The 27,941-nt window shown below is 29.9% G+C and overlaps 1 protein-coding gene across 2 annotated transcripts; it reads right to left on the bottom strand.

The window, feature by feature from the left end:
• Window positions 1–1,755: 1,755 nt before the first annotated feature.
• Window positions 1,756–27,294, bottom strand: LOC134831688 (uncharacterized). 2 transcript variants are annotated; one of them, XM_063845485.1, is made up of 8 exons: window positions 27,128–27,294; window positions 26,620–26,692; window positions 3,769–3,980; window positions 3,547–3,710; window positions 3,257–3,487; window positions 2,560–2,707; window positions 2,365–2,503; window positions 1,756–2,252 (listed from the first exon to the last, which is right to left on the bottom strand). In XM_063845485.1, exons 2-8 carry the CDS (start codon window positions 26,678–26,680, stop codon window positions 1,993–1,995), a joined length of 1,215 nt encoding a protein of 404 aa, XP_063701555.1. In that variant the 5' UTR covers window positions 26,681–26,692; window positions 27,128–27,294; the 3' UTR covers window positions 1,756–1,992. The 2 variants fall into 2 exon arrangements, with proteins under 2 accessions (XP_063701555.1, XP_063701554.1); XM_063845484.1 differs by lacking the exon at window positions 27,128–27,294 and having other exon boundaries at window positions 26,620–26,699.
• Window positions 27,295–27,941: the final 647 nt, after the last annotated feature.

Raw genomic sequence — 27,941 nt, 5'->3', positions numbered from 1 at the left:
TTAAGTACACAGTCACGAGACACAAAAATATTAAAACGATTTTTTTGAATTTTTATTTGTTGAGGTTTGGAGCTACAACGTTGAATTGTTTGAACAGAGGCTACAAGGGTTTGAAAAAAATTCCGTTAAATTTAAAATTTATTTTAAAATTTTGTGGAGAATTTTCATGAAAAATTAAACATATTAAATACCATTGAATAAATAAATTTTGATTAAAAAATAAATTTAAATTAATAAATTAAGCTAAATATGAATTGAATTTAAATAAATCAAATAATTTAGGAAGATATTTTATAGATTTATAGACAAAAAAAAATAAAATTTATATGAACTAGGTATGAGAAAAAAATCATTTTTTTTAATTTTTGTTTAAAAAAAACTTCAAATATGTAAGAGTTTTTTAGTTTTATGAAGAAAAAAAAATAATTTATAAATTTTAAATAAAAAAAAAAAAAATCTTTAAATTATTTAAAAAAAATATTTATATGAATTTAAAAAAATAAATAAATAAAAATAAATTATTTAAAAAAAAAAATAATTTATATCCTTACGATAATAATTTTAATATTATTTTTATTTATTTTTTCTATTTATTTTTTAAAATCACCTTCATGATAAATTTTAAGTTTTGAGAAATTTTTTAAAAATTTTAAATTATTTTTTTCCTCTTTTAACTTAAAAATTCTTACATATTTGAAAATATTTTGTGTAAAAATTTTAAAAAAAATCTCATAGTTCATACCAAATTTATTTTTTTTTATCTATAAAGACAGGTATCATTATGACCTATGAAATATCTTCATAAAATTTTCTTCAACTTTCACAAGACATCATAAAATTTTTAATTTTATCTGATAATGATCAAATTGGAGTAAAAATGAAGAAATGTTCCGTAAAATTGAAGGAAATTCACATGAAAGTAAAAAAGCTCTCATTTTTTGTGATCAGAGTAAAAAATCAATTTTAATGCAAATCCGGAAGTGAATTAAAAATTTCTCTTAAAATACATTTTAAGCTTTCGTTTGAATATATTTTTTAGAAAATCTTAATTTCCATATAAAATTAAAATAATTCACTTACAAAACCTCATATCAAGATTTTTTGAAGAAAAAAAAATTTTTTTTTTTTAAAAAAAAAAAAAAAAATTTTTTAAAAAAAAAATTTCACCTAAATCCTATTATAAAATTGGAGATAAATGAAGCCATTTAAAAAAAACAAAAATATTTTTAACATTATTTTTTTTATTATTTAATTATTTTATCATCATCGCTTCTTCTTCATCATCTTACAATAAATCTAATTTATTAGTTTTATTAATTTTATTTAATTTTTATTTAATTATTTATTTATTACTGTATTGCTTTACACAACATTTTTCATCCTTTCTATTTTTTTAATTAATTAACATCTTTTATTAATATTATACAATCATAAAAAGGATATATGAGCTCATTAAAAGGTATAGACTAGTAATATTATTTTTTCATTCAATATTATATATTTTTTAATTAATTTTAATTTAATTAGTATTTTTATTAAACACGCATTTTTTTCTTAAAACTAAAAAAATTAATAAGCAAATTTTTTTCATTCTCAACTTTTCCAAATTTTAAAGTCATGAGGATCGAAATCAATCGAGGATCACAAGTTCAAAATTTAATTCCTACTTAAAATTATTTTTTTCAATTTCTTAATTAATTAATTAATTGATAATGAGAAATTCTAATATCTACAAAATTTTTAAGTACAATTTTTTTTAAGTAACTTCATTATTTTTAGTAATTTTAGTGATTATTATATTAAATTGGGAGAGAAATTTTTAATGACAATTCAGACTGATTTTGATTTTTTTTTCTTTAAAGATGGTCCAGCCAAAGTTTCGATGTCATAAGAACTTTTTACACAAGAGGAGTATTGAATTTTAAGTACAGAAGAGAGATCTTGGGGTTAGTTGTTGACACAAAGTAGAAGCAATAAAAGCAAAATTTTTTTTTAGTAAAAAGCTATCCTACTCATCACAACAAACAACAGCGCTACGAGGCTTCCTGCGAACGATCTCGTGGATGCGGCAGCGCTATCGACGACTTCGCGTGCAAAAAGGACAGTTTCCTCAACCTTTGCCGTGTCGCCATTCGTTATCGTTTTCTCTTCCTTCACCGTTTCGTAAATGGTGCCTGCACGACTATTTCGCGCCAATTTTTGATTTGTCAACTTAAGTTGCTTAATTTTGTTCTCAATGTCAGCGACGGCTTCTACAAAGAAATTTTTTTTTTGTTTGGAAAAAAAGAAAAGAAAGATAGAATCATGCAACGTGCACCCAAAAAAAAAATCTACGAGAAATCTAGAAGGAAAGAAAATATTTACTTTGATCTGTGCCCTCTTGATAATTGACTTTGATGAATGTAGCCAACGAGATTTCGAAAATTTTATTGGGATCAGCGGGAGATTGGTTAACGGCACGTCTTCTGCGCCCATATCCGATTTGACCGTTGCTGCATTGGATCTGAGGTAAGAAATTTTTTTAAAAATTATTTTTTTTATGAAAAATCAAAAACTTACGCCTTGACATTTATCCAAACAGACGTTCACTGTACCACGGAATTGCACGTAAGTCGATTCAGGGAATTTGAAAGCTCGGAATTTGGCAGTTAAGAAATCTCCATCGACGGTGTTGAAGTTTTCGAAGAGGTAGGGGTCAACAGAACATCTAAAAAAAATTAAAAGGTAAAAAATTAAATTTTTTTTTAAATTTAATTTTTTAATTTAAAGTTTTTAAAAAATTTTAATGTTAATTTTTAATTTAATTTAATTTTTAATTTAAAAATTTTTAAAAAATTAAATTTTTTTTTCAAAAAATTAATTTTAATAATTTAAAATTTTAATTTAATTTAATTTTTAATTTAAATTTTTTTTTTAATTTTTTTTTATTTTTTAAATTTATTTTTAATGATTTTAATTTAATTTAATTTAAAAAAAAATTAATTAATTTAATTTAATTTTTATTTATTTTTTTTTTTAATTTAAATTTATTTTTTTTTTAATTTATTTTTATTTTTTTTTTTAAAAAAATTAATTTAAAAAAAATTCAATTTAGACAAAAAAATTAAATAAAATTAAAATTTAATTAAAAAAAATAATTTTTTAAATTAAAATTTAATTTTTTTTTTTTTAATTTTAATTTTTTATTTAAATTTAAATTTAATTTTATTTTAAATTTAAATTATTTTTTTTTTGTAACAAAAAAATAAAATTTTACCCATTAAAGATGATAGTTTCCTCCTGACTCAAAGTATCCGTGACTTGCATGTAAGTAACTCCCAATCCATAAACAGGCGCTGACGTTTTATCCAAGAAAATTTCCATTTGCAAAGGAGTTCCGGGTGAAACATTCAAATCGCCCGATACGAGATTGCCATTTTGACGTACGCCAACCCCAAGAACAGGCTCAGGGGCTTTTTCAGTAATGGAAGTTGCGATTTCCAAATCTCTGTTAACCATAAAAAAGGTAAGATTTTGATCAAAAATTAAAATTTTTTAGGTTCTTACTCTGGTTCTTGGAATCCGATGGGCAAAACATCTCGTCGAACGATGCCATGATGCTTCGTGGTGACGTTATACGGACCTGTGATGATACATTTGACACTGATAATCTCCTTGCCATAACTTGGATCGCCTTCTATGATGATTTTATGGTAATAGACTTTCTTGCCCTGTGCATGAAATTCAATTAGTTTGGTTTGTTATTTAATTCAGAATTCAGAAAATTACCGTGATTTTGTTCACAACACGCGTCACGCCACACTCGTAGATGTCAGCCAACGAAAGCTTGAACTCGGCAAGACCATTTTCCACGCTGGGACGACACTTTGGATTCGGGTAACCTTTCATGCCATCCAAGTAGGTTTCTGTGTTGGCAGTTTTGTCGGGCAACGTGACCTCAACTCGCATCAATTCCGGCTCGCAATGAACTTTGTGTGTTCCTGAAAATAATTCGAAACATGATTCATCTGATTTAATCTGCGAAATTTATTCGCAAGGCGAAGGCGAATGAGTGCAACATCCTTTTAAGGCACGCGATTGTGGGCGTCGTTATGAATTTCTTTGTGCGTCATGCAACTTTCACGCTTGACATCAATTGAGTGTCAGTTGTCACATCGCAATCACCTAATTTGGCAGCATCTATTTAGCATTCATTCTAGTTTTGTTTGTTACCGACCGAATTATTTATGTACTTAACAAAAAGGCCGTTTAGAAAGACAAACAATGCCGAGGAAATGCCGACGACGACGCTAAGTTCACACAGTCAAAATTTCAACAATAAACCATTTTTTGTCTTCTTCAAAAGAGATTTCGTTCTACATGTCACTGTCGTTAACGCATTTACGAACCATGAAGAGTAGACACAATTTTTTTTTATCGCAGTTCATTCACATAAACCAAACGTCAGAGTGTTTGCTTAATAAACTTGTTCAAACATTTGTTGACAAAGAGAAATCTTGGGTTTTTATCGCATTTCAAAATTATACAGGAAGTGATTTTTGATGGTCACGTGGTTAAAATTTAAAAAAATGCGCCAAAAACAAAAATTTGAATGTGCATTGGGATAAAATTTTGAAATTTGTTCAGGGATGAAATTTTTCAAATGTTGGTTGGTAATAACACTCAAAATGTGCATTGGGTTGAATATATAATACCAACCATAAGTCACGTGGTTAAAATTTTCAAAAATTGCGCCAAAATTAAAAATTATTATGTCGATTGGGATAAAATTTTGAAATTTGTTCTGGGATGATATTTTTCAAATGTTGGTTTGTATTTATCTCATAAAATGCCTCAAAATATATTGCATTGTGGTAAAATATTTACATTAAAAATCCTAAGTCACGTGGTTAAAATTTTGAAATAAAAATAAGTCACGTGGTTAAATATATAAAAAATTGCTCCAAAATCAAAAATTTTGAATGTGTATTGGGATAAAACTTTAAAATTAGTTCAGGGATGACTTTTTTCAAATGTCGGTTTGTAATAAAACTCAAATTGTGCATTGGGTTTAATATATATTACATATCCTAAGTCACGTGGTTAAAATTTTCAAAAGTTGCGCTTAAATCCAAAATTAGAATGTGCATTGGGATAAAATTTTGAAATTTGTTCTGGGATGAGATTTTTCAAATGTTAGTTGGTACAAAATTTCAAAATATGCATTGGGTCAAATATATAATACCAACCCTAAGTCACGTGGTTAAACTTTAAAATCAAAAAAGGTTCGTTTCCTGTAAATCTTTGCTGTAAAAAAGTCTCTGCGGATAAGTTCAAGGCCCTCTCCATCAAAAAATTCTACGAATGACCGTTGCTTCAGACATTTTATTGTTAAACAATAAGAAATACTTAACAATTTAATTAAAAATTCAAATGTCGTCGTTCGGCGTATATTACCATCGCGCATCGCTAGTCACTTAATAAGATGTTAAAAGTAAATAATAAAAATGTTTAATCATTTTGCACTGTAGGCAGACGCGACGACGAACAACGACGGCGATAAATGATGAGAAAAGAATTTCTGGCGTTTCTTTTCTTCTTCCAAGTAGTCGTTATGTTTTTCGTGTTTATTGTTCATGTTCCGGAACTTTTGTTCGATTAATCGGACAAATTAGTCGGGTAAGCAAAAAAAAACATAAAAAATTGCTTTTTTTAACATAATTTTTTTTTCAGGTGCTTAAAAAAACTCACGACAAAAAAAAAACAGGGAAATGCTCCTTAATCGTCTCAACATTCAATTAAAAGACTTAAACTGTAACTGTTTGCATCCACTTTTCCCACAAGATATCGCATAACAATGCAACGCTTGTAACTAAACACTTCCGTATCATCATTTCAAACAAGAGTAACGTTTGTGTTGACGACAACTGCAACATGAGAGTAAGTAACAAACGCATGAACAAGCTAATATTAATTACTTTTAACGTAAATGACGATTACAAATGTCTTTTTTCTCTCTCCGCATTCGTTGTTATCTCTCAAATCTGTCGCTTCACATGCATCGCGATGCATATTATTTGTAATTAAACTTCATTAATCAAGCTCAAAACGAAATGAAATTTTGCATCAATGTCGTTCGAAACGCGTGTGCCTAAGACGTTATATTAATGAGTCTCGATGTGAAAATGTTCTTAATAATGTGATTATTATCGTCAAACATCTCTTGCTGCTCATTTCTTTTATTGAGCTTGTAATTTGTTTACAGTTTCTTTTTCATTACTGCACTGAGAAAAAAGAGTGAAACTAGTTTTGACCTTTTTTTTGTCATAAATTTTCATTTTTTTTTATTTTACTTCTTCGTAGGTAATTTAGATGAAGATCATGGAGAAAAGATAAAAAGAGAGTGAGGGTGATTAAGAACTTGTCGTGCGTTGAAAAGACGAAAGAAAGAAAGTGATTTACTTTACGGTACAACGAGTTTTTTGAACGGTTTATTAATTATGATTTGCAGTGAAGTTCTTCCGGGTTGAAAGCGGTGCAATGGAAGGTCGCCGAGGGCGGTAATTTTTAATTTGTATCTTTGACTTTTAACATTTTTGTTTTCTTTTATTTCAGGAGTTTTAGAAGACATTAGAAAAGTTTTCTTTCTGGAAGATTAATTGAACTTGACCAAACTACCAACCAAGAATTCAATGGATCATGATCTAAACTCAATTTTATCATTCAAGCTATTCCAATTAATTCAAACCAAGCATATTTAGAATTCAAATAAATTTCTAACCAATGATGAACCAAATTTTGAAGCCTTACCAAAGCTCCTAACTTTAATCCAAACCAGCATTATGACTTTCGTAAATTCAGAATACGATAAATTAATTGAAAGCATTATGAATTCAAATCCGAATTAATAGAAACCAACTCACTCATGAAGAATTCACTGGGTCTTTATCGAAAAAAACAGTTGAGATTTTTATTGGTTTTTTAAGCCTAAAAGTCCAAACGCTAAGTTGAATCTTTGGATCTGCAGTAAAGTCATCCATATCCATCTACTAAATTACGATTTCTATGAGAATGAAACAAGTTCGAGAACCAAATGCATAAAATCAGAATTTTGAATTTAACTACAGTTTAACTAACACAAAACCATCAAAAAATCTAAGAATTTTTAATCAAATGTCAAAGCAATATAAAACAGATTGTGATAGTGTTGAAGAATTTTAAAGGAACGTTTTGAATTATGATAAAAGTGCATCGGTATTTTTTAAATTTTGATGATAGTTTTTATTTATATTGTCTTTTTTCCTACTTTTAAAGTTATTAGTTTTGAAGGGTAACTTTTATAACATATTTGCCCTTTTTTAGCCCATTAGCCCTATTCACGGCAGTTTTTAATATTCAGCCTGATATTTGAATAATTTTTAGTATTTACAGTAACATTTTTGATAAGTCCTTCAATCCACACTCGAATTCCCAAAACCTAATCAAAACACAGGAATAATTGATTCCAATAACACTCAACCTAACCTCAAACATTCCTTATTGGCAATGTATCGATTACTTCATTTCAACACAAAATTTCAACCACTTTTTAGCTACAAATTTGTATGTAAAAATACTTTTGCTAATACATATTAAATTTTTCATTCAATTCATTCATAAACGAAAACATTTTCATGTAACTACCAGCAACAAAAGATCCATGAAAGTAACAACCACAAACCGAAGTTTTGTTTTGAAGTGAATTGAGAGGCATAATACCTCCGCATAACTATATCGAAACCGACAACAATAGACAAGTATAATTGTGCAACAATTATAGACTTTACATTTCTTGCTGTTATTATTGTATTAAAATATATTTTTGCTCAAGTACAGTGCGATCTCGATTTTGGCGCCAAAAGTAATAGATTCAAAATGAAATTGAGATGAAACGTTTACTGTACTTTGCTATTGAGCAAAAAATAAGTTAAATTAAGCCACACATAGTATGTCGTGCGATACACGAATCTCTGGAGGTTACTAGGTTAAAAAATTACAAGCACAACAATGAACTTATTCAGATTTTATGGACTTACTGCTGTATTTACATTTCTTTATGTACAATGGCTTTCATTGTTTTTTTAGAAATAAAATAGTAAAAGTTTTTTTTTAACGAAAAAAGTAATAATATTTTGTAAAGTGGTTCTCTTTTCCGTCGTCTATTGTCTCGCAAAAACTAAAAAAAAAATTAAATAAAATAAAAATTGTGTACAAAAAAATATAATTAATTAAAAACTTTCTATTATTATTTACTTTAAACTTTTTTAGAACATTTTCCGTCGTAAAAGTCACAACTTTTCAATTTAGTTCAAGCGATGTCATCGAGCGGCAGTAATAAATTACATACAATCATCTTCCATTGAGATGTTCATTAAGATGTTATTGAAAAAAGCTGAATAATCGCCGCATCTTAAGGTCACTCGAACAAAAAATACACGCAACGCAAGTTCATTATCGAAGCAACATCTTTAACAACAAACATAGCAAGACGACGACGATTCAATAATAAATGTAATAATTCCAAAGCACGCAATAAATTTTTAAGAAGAAATTGAGAATAACTGTAAGTCGCTTAATAAAGTCATTCAAGTCGCGCGTTAATTAAATAAATAAACTTTTTTGCTGCAAAGAAATTGCAAGAAGACGATGGAGGAAGAAGAAGAAAGAAGTCAAGTGCAATATTTTTCCAGATTATGACAAAAAGAGATTTGCATAAATTTAATGAGATAGACGGGAAATTGTTCTTGTTTAAGTTGCGCGAGAAAAATCTCTTGCTCCAATGAATTACTGATAGAAAATAAATAATAAAGGCGGAATAAATAATTCAAAAGTGGATGCAGTCCTTTTACGTGTATCGATTTTTTCCTCCATCTCTCTCTCTCGAATATTTACTGTTGAAGTGCACATAAATTTCTCGCTTTGTTTTGTTTGATATTTAAATCAAAAACGCGAATGAAGTTGAATTAACGAATGCTGATCAATCAAACAACTCCTCGAAAAAGGCATGAACACGCATCGTGAAAAGTTTTATTAGATTGCTGGCCTGATTTAGTGCGATTTGGCTGTATATCGGAACATATGCGTGTCCTACAATTATTATTTATTTATGATGATGATGTTGACGACGACGCACGGTGATGATATGAATTAAAGTTTGGTTGGAGCGTTGATGTGTGCGTTGTTAAGTTAATATTATGGCGTTTTATTGTCTGACAAATACTTTTAATTAGATTATGTGTCGGGTAGTTAGTTGTGGAAATGTGCATGTGCGAGTCATTTGAATAAACATGTGAATGAGTGACAAGGCAAATACATGCACGGAGACTTTTCTGTGTTAATTGGGATATCAAGTTGGGAAAATTAGTTTGGGGAATATCAAAGGATTTTTATGAGTTAATTGTGAAATTAGGGCAATGTGATTTATGGGGAATGAATTGACTTCTTAAAAAGGTTAATAGCTTCCATTTTTTGTTGATATTAGGTCTATCTTGTGATGATTTGAATCATCACCCGATTTCAGCATTTTATCGAAAAATAAATGCCATGAGATTATCTGATGGTTTTGTGTTAGTTAAGCCTAAAGCAATTCAAAAAACCTAGATTTGAAATTCTAGATCGAACTTCAGTATTTCTATACATTTTTAGTGAGATTGGGTATGTCAACGAGGTACTTGAATATATCCAAATGCACTAAAAAACACAGAACTTCATTCTAGAATTTTAAATTTAAGTTTTTTTTATGACTACTATAGGTTTAACTAACACAAAAGCATCAAAAAATCTCATGGCATTTATTTTTTCGAAGAAATTCTGAAATCGGGTGACGATTTGGACAAGGTATTCTATTAAACATTCACATTTATTTCGAAAAATACGCAAATTTTGTGGAAATTTCCTTTTAAATTTAAATATTTAGACAAATGGGCAAAAAAAGGGCAAAAATTTTGAATATTACCCTTTCAGTCAAAAATTACAAAAAATTATAAAAATTTACTTTAAGCTTAGATATAAATAATATAAGAAAAAATTCAAAAATTTTATAGAAAATTCCCTTTTAGTTTAAAAATTTATAAAAATGGGCAAACATTTTGAATATTACCCTTTTAGTCAAAAATTTCAAAATATTTATACAAATGAGCAAAATATTTAAAAAAAATTCTAAATGATTCAAATTATTTGATAAATGGAAAAAAGCAAGCAAAAAATTTGAAAATTTTCCTTTGAATTTCAAAATTTATAAATATGGGTAACAATTGTTCTAAATGACTTAAATTTTCAAAAATGGGCAAAATATCATTTTTTAACCTTAAAATCTAAATATTTGCATGAAAATCTAAAATTATCCATTTGAAAGATTAAAACAAATTTTAACGGTCATTTCAAATTGACATTTCTTTAAAAAAAATTGCTGTTGTTAACACTTCCCGCCTTTTTTTCTATACATAAACAAGTTTATTAAAACTTCTAACGCCACAACAAGACACGATCGACAAACACATTTCCAATATTAATTATTATCAAGTATTATGCAATCGTCTCTTATTCTTTGAAACTTGTATCTTTTCCAAGGTACTAAAAATTCAACGATAAACTCGGTTAGTTAGTTCGTTACATAATATAATAATAATTTATATCGTGTCTAGTTTTTACCGGTCGTCTTGCATGATCTCGTTTAAAAGGCATAAAATACTAAAAATAATAGTGATTAACAGACTTTTTTTCTTCTTTCTCCACAGGTTGAAAAGTTCTAACTTTCCTCATTCAACGCAAATTTCTATGCAAATGCTAACAAACATCCTGTTTTCATGTTTTGCACACAAAGTTTTTGCCGGGAACGAATGGATGGTAATTAACAACTTTTTATTGGATACGAAGATAAGGCTTCGCAAAAAAGTCAAGCCAATAAATCATTATTTGCTGTCTCCATGCAAAAACATTCAGTCAGTCAAACGAACAAAAAAAAAGTGAAATGTCTTCATCCGTGCAATAATTTGCAGCAACAAAGAAGGAGGCAACTTCTGGACAACATCGATGCACGATGCGATGATAAAACGTTCGAAATCATGACGTGCAAATTGAAAATTTATCTATTTCTAATTCTGTGTGTTCCGCGTGTGAAGAAGTGTGAGTGAGAGATCGTGTCATGTCTTTCACTTCACTCAGCTGCTGCTGCTGCGGTTTTTGACTGAAGACTGAGGAATGTGTGTCAAGAATACATGATGCATCACGAATTATGATAATTTTCCGCTGTTCGATAAGTTGTAGCAGATAAAATCGAGAGAGTGATGAGCGAAAAGGACGACCCACTTTTTTTTCACTATCGAAGCCAATGGATCGACAGGTAAGTAAAACAAAAAGTGATAATTAAAATTTTTTGATGCATCATTTTCAATCAAAAATTTTCTGCGACGTCATTTGAAGTAAAAAGTTTAAAAAAAATGACCGTTAAAAATTTTTATTTGCAAAAAGAGAAATGTTTACCGCACACGTGCTTTATGCAGTTATGCATTTGGTGCAAGAAATAGAACCAATAATAATAAAATAAAACAATTGCAAAAATAGAGTTATCATAAAATGATAAATGATGCCCCTATGCGAAATGCATATAATATATTTCACCATCATCATTATTGCTGCCATTATATATGAAGTTCGTTAGATTTTTTTTTTGTTATTGCGAAAAAAACGTGAGAATCGTAAAAATATCATTGGAAACACTTGCATTTCCCGCTGTTCCTTATGTTATTTGGCTTGCGAACCGCCAATGATGATGTTCGGCAACTGATAATCAATTTCGGTTCAGAAGAAGAATAAAAAAAAAGAGATTGGAAAGCCTGAACTTTGAACGCGAGTGCAGCAAAAGTTAAATTGGAAAAATATTGCCATTAGTTAAATGGCACGACGACTACGAGTAGCACAAAACAATCGATTAAATTAAAATATTAATGGGAAAAGTTTGCACTATACGTGATTAGCCGAGAATTAGTTTCTGTATAAAAAATTATTATTACGGTGAGATGACATTTTATTCTGAATCCATCAAAAAAAGGGCTTAAAAAAGTGCATTAAACAAAGTTTTTGTTTCAATTTGAAATTTAATAAAACAACAACGACATGCTATTTAGTCATTTTTCAAAAAGGCTTACCTCCCACAGCTACGAGCCACACAACTACATAAATTGTAATATCATTAAATAAATAACGGCTTTGCCATAATCCACATCTCTTGTATACGGGAGAAAAGTGTTCTTCTTGAGTAAGTACAATCATTAATCGCACCTTATGACGACGACGCTAGATAAGTAGTCATTATGTTCGGACAAGAAGATGAATGCAACAATGATGCGTGTGAGTTAATCTGGTATTTATGTTTGGGAAGAAGGTGCATTAAGACAACACATACATTGTTGTTGGAGATGAGACAACAACATTGAATTTGTGCTATTAAGGAAGTCGATAAATCATTAAATGACACAAACGTTGGCAGGTTGTGCTGCGGGAAGTATTTGGAGGCAATCGGAGGCATGAAAGGTGAGAAAATTTAATTTTTATTTATGAAACGTGATTTTGCTTTTAATTTTTATCTTTCAGGGAGCTTGAAACCATCAATTTAAGGAATAGGGACTTTTAACGGTAAGTTTTTGAATTGACAGTTAACGTTTAGAAGGCTTCAAAACTCTTTCAGGGGATTCAATGATCCAAAAAAAAAACAATTTAAAGGAACCAAAGAGGAAAAAACTATTTCAGGTAAGAATTTAACATTTACAATTTTGATCAGAATAGGTCTTCGGACCGCGGTGATGCATTCTCAAACCTAACCTAACCTAAAAATATAAAAAAATGATCTGAAAACCTAAACTGGAAGTAAATAAATTGCTGAATGCTGAATAAACGTCCTGAAATCCTGTGTTAACTCAATTCAAACCTAAAAAACTAAAGAATTTTTCTGAAAGCTCAATCTGGAAGAAAATAAACTGCTGAATGCTGAATAAACGTCCTGAAATCCTGTGTTAACTCAATTTGAACCTCATGTGCTGCATTTCGTCAAATAATCGAACACTGAAATCCCGTGAGAGCCTGAAGAGACAAACAACGCCATATCTCCATATCTAACTACACTTTATTGCTTGGCCTACCGCACACTGCAACAAATTTAAACAATGTTCATCGTGTCTAACATATTCACTGAATTCCCGCGCATACCTCCGCACAAGAAAAACATCGACATTTGAAACATGATTTCTCATTAAACTGGTCTCTTCTTCATCGAATGACGACAAAACAACAATGTCAACTCTTGAACAGCGCGCAATCAATATGCATCTCTTTCAATGTCATTGGGTCAAGTAAACTGTTACCTCTTCTTCTTTTGTTGTCGTCTTATTTTTTTTCCCTCCTCTTTTCATTTGCGATCAAATCTTTTTTTTCTTGTTAAACATTCCTGCTTAGCTCGAGAATCCATATCAACGCGGAAAAAAACGACGAGGAAAAACTTTTAAATATTTATCGATGTCATTCAAGCGTTGTCTTGATAGCAGAATAAGTTTCCTCTAATCGACAGGTGAATCCTCTTCACAATTATTATCATCGAGAACGACGGAAAAAGAATCTGCATCTCCTCGAATAAAAGCACACACAAACACACATGTTTCGTGATTTATTGCCAATAGACAGTCTTCTCGTCGAACATTACCTGGAAACAATCACCATTTTTTATTGTCAATTTGTATTTATATTTATAACTTTTTTTTCGCATGGCATCGAGAACGACGCTGCATAACTAAATAAATGTTCATGTTGCATTCTTGGTCATTTATTATGCAAATAAAAATGCAACACGGAGAACGACGAACACAACAACGAAAAAAAAAACGTGAAAACAAACATTTTAAATGGCATAAACAGTCAATAAATTCATTTGTTTGCATCATCAAGCATATCATCGGAGAAGGAAAAAATATTGCTAAAAAAAACCTGTCACATTGACAATGTTTCGAATGGATTGAAGTGAAAAAAATTGCAATTTTATTTTTTCATCATGTATGGATTTCCAAATAAATATGGATTGATGGCAAAATCGATAGAGGATAATTTTTATTGTTGTTAACGGAGAAAGGAGTTAAGGGAATAAATATTGTCTTACTACAAGTTGAATTACATTTGTTAAGGTATTGCATTTCCTGTCATCTTACGAGGAAAATTACATCCGAAATTGATGCACTTCGAAGTAATTTGAGTCGTTAAGGGAAAACATTTCTGTTAACAATGGATTCTGACAGATCTTAGGAAAAGTATTGCCTCAAGTTGTGAATATTTTAGCTTAACGCTTTAACAAGCTTAAAAATCTATTCCAATTAATTCAAACCAAGCAAAAAAAAATTAATGGATGGTGTAAAAATGTTCAATGAAATGTCAAAACAATATGAAACAAATCTAAATAAAGTCGTTGAAAATCCATCAAGAGCCAAGGAACCCATTCATCCGGCAGAAATCACTTGATGAAAAATTCCCAACATGAAACGGATCCCCATAACCTGTGTAAAATATTAATAAAACAGGATTACCATAACACGACATGGCCCGTGAAAGATGATATCAGTGACCGTTTAATCAATGTAAGGTAATTAAGTCTTACAAAGGTATTTAATTTCCTCACAACCGGTCATGAAACGTCTCGACATCGTCGTCCTGTTTCACTTTTGCGCGCCATCCTCGAAAGATTTATATCACGAATGACATTTCTTGTGATTGTTTTTATGGGAGAAACGTCCTTTGTGTGTTTTCCATATGGGTCCTGCGCTCGAGTAAAATAACGATAAATGATGAATGGGCAGCACTTTGATTTGCATTAGAAAGGAACTTTTCTCGTGCGTGTGAAAATTACTAATTATTACAAACATAAACCGTTAACGTTGCCGGGGCTCCTCATTAGTGGTCGTCGTCGACGTCGTTTTTTTTCCAGCATAATAAAATAATCATTATTAGAAGGAGGAAAAAAATGAAAGGAATATAAAATGAAACGCGCAAGTAAGTACTTTAGATTGTATTTTGTTGTTTTTACACCTTTCATTCGCTCTGCAAGTCAAACAATAAAAATAAAAACGTTATCGCTTATAGTCGCTTGTTTGATAAACAACGCAACAAACATACCGCGCGCGGGAAAGAAATAAAGGTTAAATAATATGTAAATTTCCACCAATTTATTTACAATTTATCAAAGTAAAGTAGATTCGTGTGGAAACGCATTGTGTGACAAAGTACTTCTTTGTAAAAGGATTAACGGAAAAAATTGTGTCAAACGACGTCGTTCTGTAGATAGGTAGATAGATAAAGTTTGACACGAGTTACGGAATCGAGTTTTAATGAGATCAAGGTTGTTAATGATTGATTAGAGAAAATGCCTGAAGAGATTAAAAATTATTTCGTGAAATTCATTCAAGGATAGACAAATCCTGAAAAAGACTCAAAAAATCATTTCATTACACGAAACAGTAAATTAAAACCCGTTTCATGACTCACAAAGAAACTTCATACAAGGTCGTCAGCAACACTTACTGCCCATTTTTAGCAAATTTCCGTTCCGAAACATAAAAAAAGTCGTTAAACGTTATCCACTTCACCATTCCGTCTCCCATATTCGATCGTAACTATTAAAAAAATAATTTAATAGATCAATCACGTTCAATTTTTGCAATAAAGACGCAATTACTTTTCATTCAGAATTCTGATTTACACAAAAATTGAAGTTTCGGAAGTCTTAACTGCATTTCAATTCAAGTAAGTTCTAAAATTCATTTTTACAGGTATAAAAATTTTTCTTAAAATCTTAGTTTTGAAAAAAATTTTTGTTTTTTAATATCAGACAGACTTCAAAACTTTTAAAATGCCACAAAAATTCTTCAAAATGCGTTAAAAATAGTCAACACACCTTTCTGCCTTGTTTTTGTTGTTTTTCAAAAAGGTATCAAATTAATCCTCATCGAACGTACGTCAAAGTAGAGCAACAATTGACCAGATATTTATCTGTTTTGCCACCACGGAGATTTAATCGTTGCGAAAATGTGTTTTATGCCCTTTGGCGAATTGCGATCTTTATCGTCTTCGTTTTTTTTTTGCCTCACATCTTTCGAGGGCAGGTTAATTAGCGCACCATGAAACACATTTCATTCGAGAGCGAGAGAGATTGTTTCTGAAGTTAAGAGTCTCTCGTTTCTTATGCACATCAAAAGGGTATTGACTTTACGCATCGCTCGCATACTTTCATAGTTCATAGAGTTTTTTCATAAAGGTCTCCTTTCTTCTCTCTATGTCTTCTTTTCTTGCCTTCACGATGTTCCAGTTGGCAGACATCAGCAAGCAACTTATGTGTATAATTGTATTAATTAGCAGAAGCAATGGTCGAGTAAGACTTATCGAAGCATACGAAAAAGAATTTTTTATTGTTTTTGCTGTTCGAGCTATTGTTCTTGTGGTCTTATCACATTTCTCTTTGGATAAACATTACACTTTACAGTTCGTAGTCAAGTGATTATTGGACATGAACACGACTTGCGACGAAGCAAGGGTTCTTTTTTTCCTTCTTCCAGAGAAACCTATTTCCTATTTTTTCAGTTTGCCATATTACGCAAGTTAAAGAGAGAAGAAATGAAAAAAAAAGTTAATCGTGATCTCGCTGTTGAACAATAAAAAGCATCAAATCAAACAATAATAATGAAAGAATAAATGAAAGCGAGATTGTTATTATTATTATTACATAATAATGCAGAAAAAAAGAAAAGAGTTTAAATCCGAATCGAATAAAAGGTTGAATCTTTCATCTCTTTCAATCTCGCTCAAAATGACTTGTTTGAGTTTCTGTACGCGGAATAATGACAGAGAGGAAAAAAAATTAATAATTTTCTACGATACTTCAATTAGAGTCGCATCGGATGCGTGGATCGTGCATGAAATATCTGCAAAGAGCAATTTCACTCTGGAGTTCCGATGAAAACAAAAAGTGAATTGTAATTGGAAGTAACTGATTTCATTGTCTTATGCCAAGCTCGTTAGATGCGCTTTGAGTTATTGAGAGATTTTTGTTGATGATCTCTGTTCAGGTTCAGGAAATTTAACAAGTAGATGGGAGGATACAAAGTTTTGGTTTGAAGCTTTCTTCAAAAGCTTTCAGGTAAGTATAATTTCTTAACTTCAAAGTAACTTTTTAATATATCTTCAACAGGTTATGGTCCCTTTTGGAAGATACTTCTTCAAAATCAAATACTGAAGTGACCTTGTCAAATCCATGTTGCCAATATTGAACCTGATCGAAAGCTAAACAAAACCGAATTTTTGTTCTTTTTTCGTATCTTTATATGTTTTATCTTATGACCACGTCGCTAACCTGGGCCAAGAAGGATCGTGATGCCATGAAATTCATCCTATTTTTTATTTGAAAAGAATGGTTTTTTATACCATCGATGGATTTTTTACCCCAAACATTATTTTATGTATATGAGACTTGCCAAGGGGTTTCGCCTATTGTACGTTGAAGAAATAATATAAAAACCCCATTTGGACTAAAATGAAGAAGAAAAAACAACTAGAGACATTTTTATGACAAACTTTGTCTCTTAAGACAATTTTTAGAAAATTTCAATAAGACCAAATCCCGCAAAAAATTACAAAAATTAATCGATGAACAATTTCAAAGAACACTAAGTTCAAAAGTCAACACTACAACTCCAACTAAACACAATTGTCAACAAGAATCGACCTTACAAGAGTAACAACAGCAGCAGTTGTTCATGGCAAAAGTAATCACCGCATCGAATTCTCTCTTCTATCGTTCACTATCTCTCCGCATACATTTCAATTGTACTCAAATCCAGCCAAATGCTAAAAGATCGTATCAATTTCAATTGTGTCCGTCTCTTCAGCCACAGCATTTACTTTTGTATGTGTGTCCTTTTAAACCGTGCCGCATACAAAATTTATATATTTTGCTTCGTAATTGAAAGTAAATCAACATAACGACACTCGTTAGCAATGATTATGAACCAATTTTGCATCTATTTCAGTGAATGTCGTGCAATTGTGGTGAAAATTGGTATCTGTAAGTAAAATGAGTCTCACTCATTCACTCGTTTCGCAATTTGAATTGAAATAAACGAACAATTAATGACTGTTATAATACTGTAATAATATCGGAATTGAATAGCAAAATATGCAGTTCACCTCACAGTATAATATAATCAAAGGTACTTTACTTGTTGTTAACAATTGACTTCGAGTTGTGGTTTTTTATCACTGTACGATCACTGAATGGTATTGCGAGAGAGATAGATAGAGAAACGGAGGAACAATAATAATGTGCAATTTATGATATGAACGGTAACTCCCATCATCATCATTTTCATAATCATCATTGTTCGAAATTTCGATGGGACTCGAATCTGATCAAAATTTCAAATATTTAACGATCCACGAAAAAAAAAATGTTGAATACATTTAAACAACATGCCACGAAAGATTAAAGCATTGTAATTTATTATAATTCAATTAAACGTTGATGATTGGACAAAGGAGCCATTTATAATCACATTAATCTCTTTTCCCATGCATGCACACTCGAATGGTTTCCGAAATTCTTCGGAACAATTTTCGGTTACAACTGACCTGAGAATGAATTAATAAATACCTTTGCGTACTTCACGTTCATTACCGCACATTTGTCGAAGAAATAATATTCGTTAGATTCGGATCCAGGTTGTTTTTTGTTTATTTCCTTTCATTTTTTCGTTTTGTCGTCTGAACGAAAAAAAACAACATTATTTATGTTAATGATAGACTAGATTTTGTTTGCTTTTCATTATTACAGCACTCTACGCATTTACATGCTTTTTAACATATTTATTGCTTTCTCTGTGTGTGTCGGTCAACAGCGATGTCGTCGATGGAGAACAGATGCGGTGAATGAGTTGAATTGAGTAAGGAGGGTCAATTGATTCATTTTAAGATGAAAATTGGTTAAGAGGCGAATTGGAGTCGAGTTTATTTGACTTGAGTTTAAGTCAAAAATACTAATTTGAACAAATTTAACTTCAGGTAAAATAATTCATATTCAATAAGATTCGAAATTAACTAAAATTTGAATTCAGTCGAAATCGTTAAAAATTTAAATATAAGAATTTTTTATTAAAAAAATTCACTTCAATTTAAAGTTCGAATTCGACTCGAAGTTTAAATCTTGAACTCGCTTTAGATCGAATAAAAATTGCAAAATCGACTCACTTGAGATCGAATAAAAATTTCAAAATCGACTCGAATTCGCTTCAAATCTAATACAAATTTAAAATTCGACTCGAATTCGCCTTTAAATTACTTAATAATTTTTTTAACGAATTTCAAGCTAACTTTTTTTAAATATCAACAAGTTTCAAAGAAAATCTCTTAAAAAATCATCAAAACTTGACCCTTCTTAACATTTCACCGACATTCCGCCCAAATCGTAACATTTTCATTTGATTTAACTACCGCCACAAAATATTACGACCTGGTCATTATTTTATGTGTGAAAGACTCGTAAAACTGTTACAATTTCTTCTCTCTCTTTGTTTTCTTTTACTGTTGACGACAAAAATTTATATCGTATTTTTTTCGGAAGTCCGATATAAAAACGAAACAAAACACAAATAAACGTTCGATAAGGAAAATTACAGAGTAGTTTAAAGGTAATAACAATAAATTAAACGAATTCCTGTTGTTTACCAACTTAATTAAGTTATCTATCTTTGTCACAATGGGGCTCTCTCGCATTGATGAGCCAACAGCCGGCAACGTGTGGCTGTAATAACAATAATAATAACTGTGAACAAACACATCACCCAGGAAAAGGAAAAAAAAGCTGTCAGAACGTACAAGTGATTGACTGCTCTTGGCAAAGGCTAGCTGCCATGGGTTCTCCTCAATCAATGATAAATTTTTTTTTTATCCAAAACGAAGAAAAAGAACATTCAGCATATGCCCTTAGGGTGCAAAAGAAAAATACATAAAATAAAATAAAGAAATGAATGACAGCTACGTCGTCGTAGGTACGGTACGCCATAGAAGCATGCAGGTAAGTAATAATAATTAATTTCATAGAATTTAACGTATTTGCAATTTATAAACATAAATCATAAAATACTAGAACGGAACGCGAGAGAGAATGAGGAATGTAGCGATATTTAATTGATTGCGGTTTTTACGCTTTATTATGCAGCAATTAAGCTTCATAATAAACTTCTTGCGCTCTGCTTTTTTTTTTGACCGGCGCGGAGCTACAAAAATTCCTCAGATAGGAGTGACACGGAATGCAATTCCCCGCGAACAAATGAAGAAAAGTGTGTTAATGGTGTTCGAATTGTTGCATGATCGATTACGATACAGATCGGAGGCAGTTATTTGTCGGCAAGATCTCATCTCGTGTGTGCCCGAGTAACGCGGCGCTACATTGTTGAAGACAACAGAAGCAAAAAGAATTCAATTCATGTCCAATGGTAAAATAATCAGTTACTCACTTGGATTTTAATTGGAACATTTTATGTTATTTTAACGAGTATTGTTAGGAAATAAAATAGCAGGAACGAAGTGAAGTGTGCTCTCCATTGGGATCAATACACAACACTTCACTCGTAAAGTCAGTAAGTATTTTTGCTGTAAATTTTATTATGTATTATTGTATTATCTAGACAGGTATTTTGTTGAGTTTTTGTATTTTCAGGTGATTTACTGATCCGATGAACCAGAAAGCAAGTAGAAAAAGTTATGACTATCGTGTCACCTATTTCTGTCTTATATAACTCGAATGAAGGACAGGAACATGATGTTATTTACAAATTTCAAGCAAAGAAGTGATCATTAACTTAGTGAGAAGAGGATTTGCCGGAGGTTGCTGATGGCTAAGGAGAAATTTTTGGTAAGTTTTGATCTTTATTGTCCTCAAATTAAGAGGAAACGAGTTAAAATTGACGAAGGCTTCAACCTGAAAGAAATTCTGAACACTGTGATTTAAAATACAGAAATAAGGAAGATTGACTGTTACGTGTTTAACGGTTTAACGGCAAAAAAATTAAATCATAGGAATCTGGGTTCAAACAGTTTTCCTAAAAAATAATAATCATTATGCCCTCAACCTTCAAGAAGAAAACATCGAAAACGAAAATAGTCCAAATTATCCTCATACAGGTAAAAAATCTTCAATTCAAAAATAAAAAGCCTTCTAAACATTGACAGAGATACAAGACTGATACTTTACAAATCCATGGTTGGGTCATAACATTGACTACTGCAGCTCGATATTGATTTTGAACAATGAAACTGATTTAAATGGATTACAAAAGGTGCAAAACCAAGCGTTGAGATCATCTATTGAACTTGACAGAGAGTAAGTTCTAACCTTACTTGTTGAGGAGTAACGAATTGAGTCGATCTAATAATTTTTGAAATCTTCTAAGAAGGAATTTCTAAAAAAAATTTTAGAGTTTTATCCATAAAGTTTTTAAAAAAAATTAAAATTTCACAAAAATTTCCGTTAACATAAGTTCAAAAGCCAATTTTTTGAACTTTTTTTTAAATTCTTATTGAAAAATTTTCGTTTCTGCTACATCTTCTACCAAAAAAATTTTAAAAATTATCAAAATTTCGATTAAAAAAGTTCTAAAGCCAAATTTTCAACCTTTTTGTGAAAAATAATTAATTTTGTAAAAAAAAATTATTTCCTTTTGATTTAAAATATTATCATATAAAAAAATATGCAAAATTTGAAGAAATTCTATAACCAAAAATCGCTTTCAATACTCAAAATGCTCCAAAAATTTTATATCGACTTCTGTTCCATTTCAATCTCATAATATCATTTTTTTACCATTTTTAAACTTTTTATCACCCATAGAACTTCTTAAACAACTCTCTTCTCGCCATTAAACATGGAAAAAAATTGTCATTGGTAGTTGAAGTGCGAACATTATTTCTAACGTTAATACAAAATTCCTCATATTTATTTAAGAAATTTGATATCTATAACTGATTTATATCTAATAAATATCAGATTTCTCTCTCATCATCTCAACAAGTCGTCGTCGTATTCTCGTCATCATGTCAAGTAACAACAAATAACGAAACAAACAAATCTGAGCGACAAGCAACAAGCGAAAAGTAACTGTCCTGTAAACCATATTTGTGTATTTTAAGATTGACCACAACTCTAACTTTGATTAGTTGAACTTCTTCTTTTGCGTTACTTTTCTTTTGAGTTTACCGTTACGAGTTACCCTTTTCCGGAAAACGTCCTCTTTGTTATTCCCCGAACGAATCAAATTGCTGTGACTCGTATACATTCGAACGACAATTAAAGTCATTTATTTTTGTCAATTATTGTTTGTGTTTTCGTAGTCTCGAGAGTCTCTTCGAGTTATTAAGTCCTTGCAAGACTTTCTATTGTTTCTCAGCAATGAATTTTCGAGGAAAATGCAGAGCGCAATAAAGTAAAATTGACTGTCTATTGTTTGTATATTTTTTTTTTTTGCCCAAGTAGCAGTAACCACATCACGTCTCACTATTATTTCTCCTTTTCTTCTTCATCTATCACAGAGAGAGTCGAGTAAAAACACGAGAAGTTGTTTAACTAGCCAAGCCAGGCACCTAGAGGCGCATTCATTCATTCATATCGCATACGTGCGTTCTCCTCCATTCATTTCGTTTCATTGTTTTTCGTTTTTTTTTATTTTGGATTGTACACATATCCATATAATTAAATTATTATATATTTTAGTACGCAAAAAAAAGTTAAATTGAAAAATTATCAGCATAAACAGAGAACTTTTTACTTTTGTTTTGCAGTTGTTGCTGCTGCTGCTGCTGCTATAGACGAGAGATGATGCTGAAAATTATCGGGCAACATAATTGTTTATATAATTTATGATTATGATCATGTATGTGAAATGTGTTATTATGATAAGAGTGCAGGTGTAGCATCATGAAGAGAAAGAGCAGCAATGGGAATGCGATCAACGTTTTTTCTTTCTAATGCTTAGTTATTTAAGTTAGAGTCACGATTATTTGTCTACAGGTTTCCAGAAGAGTGATCAACGAAGATGGAAAGAGCTTTATGATGACTTGGAGAAATTCTAAAGTAATTTAGGACATGCTTTGAGGTAAGATTTAAATTTTTTTGAATAATTAATTTTTAAATTCAGAATTTCAGGACAATCATCATGAAACTTTTTGATGAATTGAGGTTTTTCAAATTAAATTACTTTAGATTTTGGGATATACTTGTGAATATTGAAAAGTCTTAATTAGCTTCTATTAACACTATCTGTCACTGGAATGGCAATCGAATTGGAGCACAGAACTCATTTTATTACAAAGGATTAAACGAATACAACAAAATGAAACGAGTAGTAACATCACAGATCGATTTGCGAGAATTTTCAGAAAGTCTCGGATATTCAGTGAGATAAATTCAAAATATGGAGAAAGCTGTTTCGAATAAAAACCAATGATCAAAGGAGCAAAATTCTTCATTTTCGATAGAAAAAAAATACCCGCTCAAATTTTTAAATGATTTCAGCGACAAACTTTAAGTTTCTTTCAGGATCCATCTTAAATTCTACCATCTTTGCCATTTGAATTCGTGCATGGACCTTCAAAAACTGTCTTTAGCTTTAAAAAAGCTAAAAATCTATACCAATTAATCCAAATCAAGCATATTTACTTTTACAAAAACTCTTCGATTGAGGATTTTTTTCCAATAATTGAATAATTTTCAGCAAATTTGTCATTTAACCCAATTTTGACAAAAAATTTTACATTTTTTGCCCATTTTATGATGTTTTTAAGACTAACTAATTCAAATTTTATTATGACTTGATGTCATCATCAGTTAGAAATTCAAAAAACTTGAATGTTAACCTCTTCTTATAACAAAAAAAAATTAAAAATAACATTTCGATACACATTGAGATCGATGATTTCATGCTTTGTGACACCTTTCTAAACAAACAAATTTTTTTTTTCGATTTTTTGCAATATTTAAAAAAAACTTTATGCATTAATTCGATTTTTTGGTGAAATTTAATGAAATTTTTTAACAAAAAGACATTTCTCTTTTAATTTTTTTTTCTCGAGAAATGAACGTTAAAAATTTTTAAAGCTCTCTTAGAGCTCAAAACATTCAATTAAGAACTAAAAAATTAAATTTTTCACTTTGTTTCAAATAAATTCTCCCTTTTGTGACAGCAAACATCAAAATCCCATCTAAATATTCTCACGAAACAGATTTTAACTTAATTATTTCGTTTCGTTGCATTTCTTTCGGTCTCTTCTGTCTCATCGCAAGCAATTAAAAATCGCGCCTGAATTCAGATGCAGACATTTTTTTTAAGTAAAAATATCTGCAATAAAACATCAATATTCCAGGAACGAAGCATTTTTTCGTTGTTTTAAGCACTGGACTTCACGTCTTGTTACAAAATACGGCAAAGAAGTCAAAATTAACGTAAAAACAAAACACAACACAGAGGCGACTTAATAGCGACTCATGACAACTCAAGCATTGAAACGAACGACGACGACGAGACGTGAGCGTCTACACCACACACGCCATGTAGGCGTTTTTTGAAGGTAATTCTCCTATATCGGTCTGCGTTAAATACTTTCAAATAAGCATCGCTCGTGTTTTTTTAGCTCAAGTACAATGAATTCTGAGATGACGACTTCTTGCGAGTCATTTTTTTTTTTCGTATCGAAAACTGGTCTAACCATATTTGCATCTCCGCATCGTGTTTGTCGTCTTGTCTTGGCATTTTTCGATAATCCTGTTTTATGGTATTTACTTGCAGTTCAAGTCAACGTCGTCGTTGTTGTTGTTGTGCGAAGAGGTCATCATCACAGCAACTTGACGATTGGGTGATGTCATCGCTCGATCATTTCGCAGACAATTCCTTCCTTCATTAGCATAAAATCCCAGACAACTCATTCATCATAAACTTTTTTTTTCTTCTCATTGTAACTCGTAATGAGATCTAAATCTTTTATTTAAAAAAAAATTGTTAAATTTGTAAGATTCTTGCATGCGGTGCCGTATTCGGACTCGAATCTATTGTCTTGTCACATTTTTTGTCTTCTATTATTATTTCCTTGTTTCAATTTACGGTGCGGAGTGTGTGCCGATGTCCAATTCATTCGGAACACGAGACGACGAAGAAGAAGGATGATGACGATGATAAAAAATTAGCAAATTGCTAGTTTTTGTGTCTCGAGAAGCGTGTGTTATTTCATTGTTCAAGTTGAAAGGAACTCAGACAATTTTTTGTTTCCTTGAATGTAAATTTTTTTTTCACTAATGGATAGTTTTCTAATTTGTTTGGTGAGGAGGAAAAAGTTAATTCCTTGATTGCTTGTCCATTTGTGATGATTTGAGGATTTTAGAGCCTTGAGCTTATTCATAAAAGTATTTTCATTATTTTTTTAGAATTTTTTCAAAATATTGAAAATTTTTGGTTGAAAAATGCCATTTTTTAAGAAAATTTCGTTAATTGTCAAGAAAAATTACTTTTTTTGTTGTTTTTGTTAAAAAATTAAAATTTTCTGCAAAAGTTTTTTTTCGTTAAAAAAAAATAAATATTCAATAAATTTTGCTCAATAAAATGAGTTTTCTTTTAAATAATTTGACTTTTTAAAAATTAATTAATATTAATTAAATTTAATATTAATAAATACTAAAATTAATTTAATTTTTTATTATTTTTTTTAATTTTTAGAATATTTAAAAAAAAATTTCTCAACAAAAATTTATTCAAAATATTCATTAAAAAATTCTTTTAACAAAAATTTCTGAAAATTTGACAAAAGTGAATTTTTTAAAATGATATTTGTTGTTTAAAAATTTTATAAAACTAAGTTTTTAAAAATTTTAATTTTTAAAAAAATTTTTGATACAAAAATAAAATTAATAAGAAAATATTTATTTATTTGACTTAATTTTGTGTCAACAATATTTTTAAAATTTACAAAAATCGAAAATTTAAAAAAAATATAATGAAGAATAAAAAAATAATTTTTAGAATAATCTTAGAATATTCTTTTCTCTTAAAATAATCCATAAAATTAAAAAAAAAATAATTCTTTTTTAATAAAAATTTTCATAAAATTCAAAAATCTTGCCAAGTATTCACACAATAAATTAATTTAATTTTTTTAAATTAAATCACACATTTCAAATAAATTTTTCATAAATTTCAACTCAAAATTTTGTCAATTTCTTGCCATTTTCCCCATTAAGTCATCTCGCTAAAAAAAAAACAACAAACCCGTTTTAAATGTCTTTACTTTGTGTAAAAAACCCAAAGGCGTATGGTCGCACATTTTTTTTCGTCTTAAAATAAAAATTACTTCAAGCTTCCTTTTAAGGCAAAAATATAACTTATAACTTTTTTATAAAAAAAAAAAAAATATTTTTTTATTTAATTTTATTTTATTTATTCATCTTAAATGCAATAAAAACGCAAGACAACGCACTCATTCTGCCTTCGTCTCAAAAGTAAATAAATAAATAAAAGACTTAATAAAATGGAAACTCACCTTTTGCATGACATAATCCAACAAACAATATTGCACAAACTCCTAACAGAAATTTCTTCATTTTTATTTTTTTCTGCATTTTTTTTCAAAAAAGACAAAGGAAAATTTATTAAATTAATTTAAAAAAAAATTAATTCACTTTCACAAAAAAAAATTTTTTTTTTTTTACATAATTTTTTTTTAAGTAATAATTTTAGGTAATAACATAAAATTAAGAATTATTAACAAAAATTATTCATGCACAAAATTCACGTGATTTTTAAGTATTTTATTTATTAACGTTTTCGAACGAATGGTGAGATATTAAAAAATTCCAAACAAAGGAGTTAACATCCGCTTCTTGCGAAAAAGTCTCACGCAAAAATTTGAATAATCATGATAAATAATAAAAAATAAAAAAAAAACTTGTTTAGAGACACTTTTTTAATTCAATTTTCTCTAAATGAAATTATTTTTGTAATCCTCTTGTTTGCTTTAATAATTTTTTTTATAATTTTTTTTCTCTCACCGTATTTTTTTTTATTACTCAGGTGACAATTTTTTCACGAAGGCTGAAATAAATCACAACAAAGAGAGTTGTCGCATGCAAAAAAATAAAATCACGACACACACACAATTTTCTGTATTTTTATTATTATTTTATTTAATTTAACATCCGAGACGCAGAGCGAGTTGTTACTCCATCAACGGTCGACAATCTACTGAATGAATACCTTTGCTGCTCGGAGGTAACAAACAACAGAGAAGAAGAAACTATTAAAAGGTATAAAAAAACAAGCATAGTAGTAGTAACCAATGTACGTCGCCTGCCTGTACGGACGTTGAATGCGTCGTTCCTGTTTATTTAGAGGAGATTTAAGTTATAGTCTACGGGAATTTTATTGTCGATAAATTTATTCGTTCGTTAAATATTTATAGGAGAAGACGACGAAGGATTTTAAGCCTTTTTCTTGCCATTTTGGTAGTTCCTTTGTTCGAGTTGCTCGTAAACAACGAACGTGAAATGTTGAAATAAGTCGTGATTTTGCGCGAATGAGCGAACATTTAAGAAAACCTGACTTAACTCTCACTTTCTCACAAGACGAAGGCAGCAAATGAATGGATCGTGCGTGAATAACGTGAGAAAATGAGAGAAGTGCTCTCTGAAAAGTTGGTTTCGAGTGATTTTAAGTCAAGTGGCTTAAGATTTTTAAAGAGAGTGATTTTTTTTATACCAATTAAATAAATAAATTATAAATTAGTTTAAATTATATAAAAAAAATAGAAAAAGTAGTCGTCTAAAGGACGACATACTATACCGTATTTCGATATTACATACCTAC

This window comes from Culicoides brevitarsis, chromosome 2 (assembly GCF_036172545.1).
Source record: "Culicoides brevitarsis isolate CSIRO-B50_1 chromosome 2, AGI_CSIRO_Cbre_v1, whole genome shotgun sequence".
In the NCBI taxonomy this organism is placed as follows: domain Eukaryota; kingdom Metazoa; phylum Arthropoda; class Insecta; order Diptera; family Ceratopogonidae; genus Culicoides; species Culicoides brevitarsis.
This window is presented reverse-complemented; position numbering and strand designations above follow the sequence as displayed.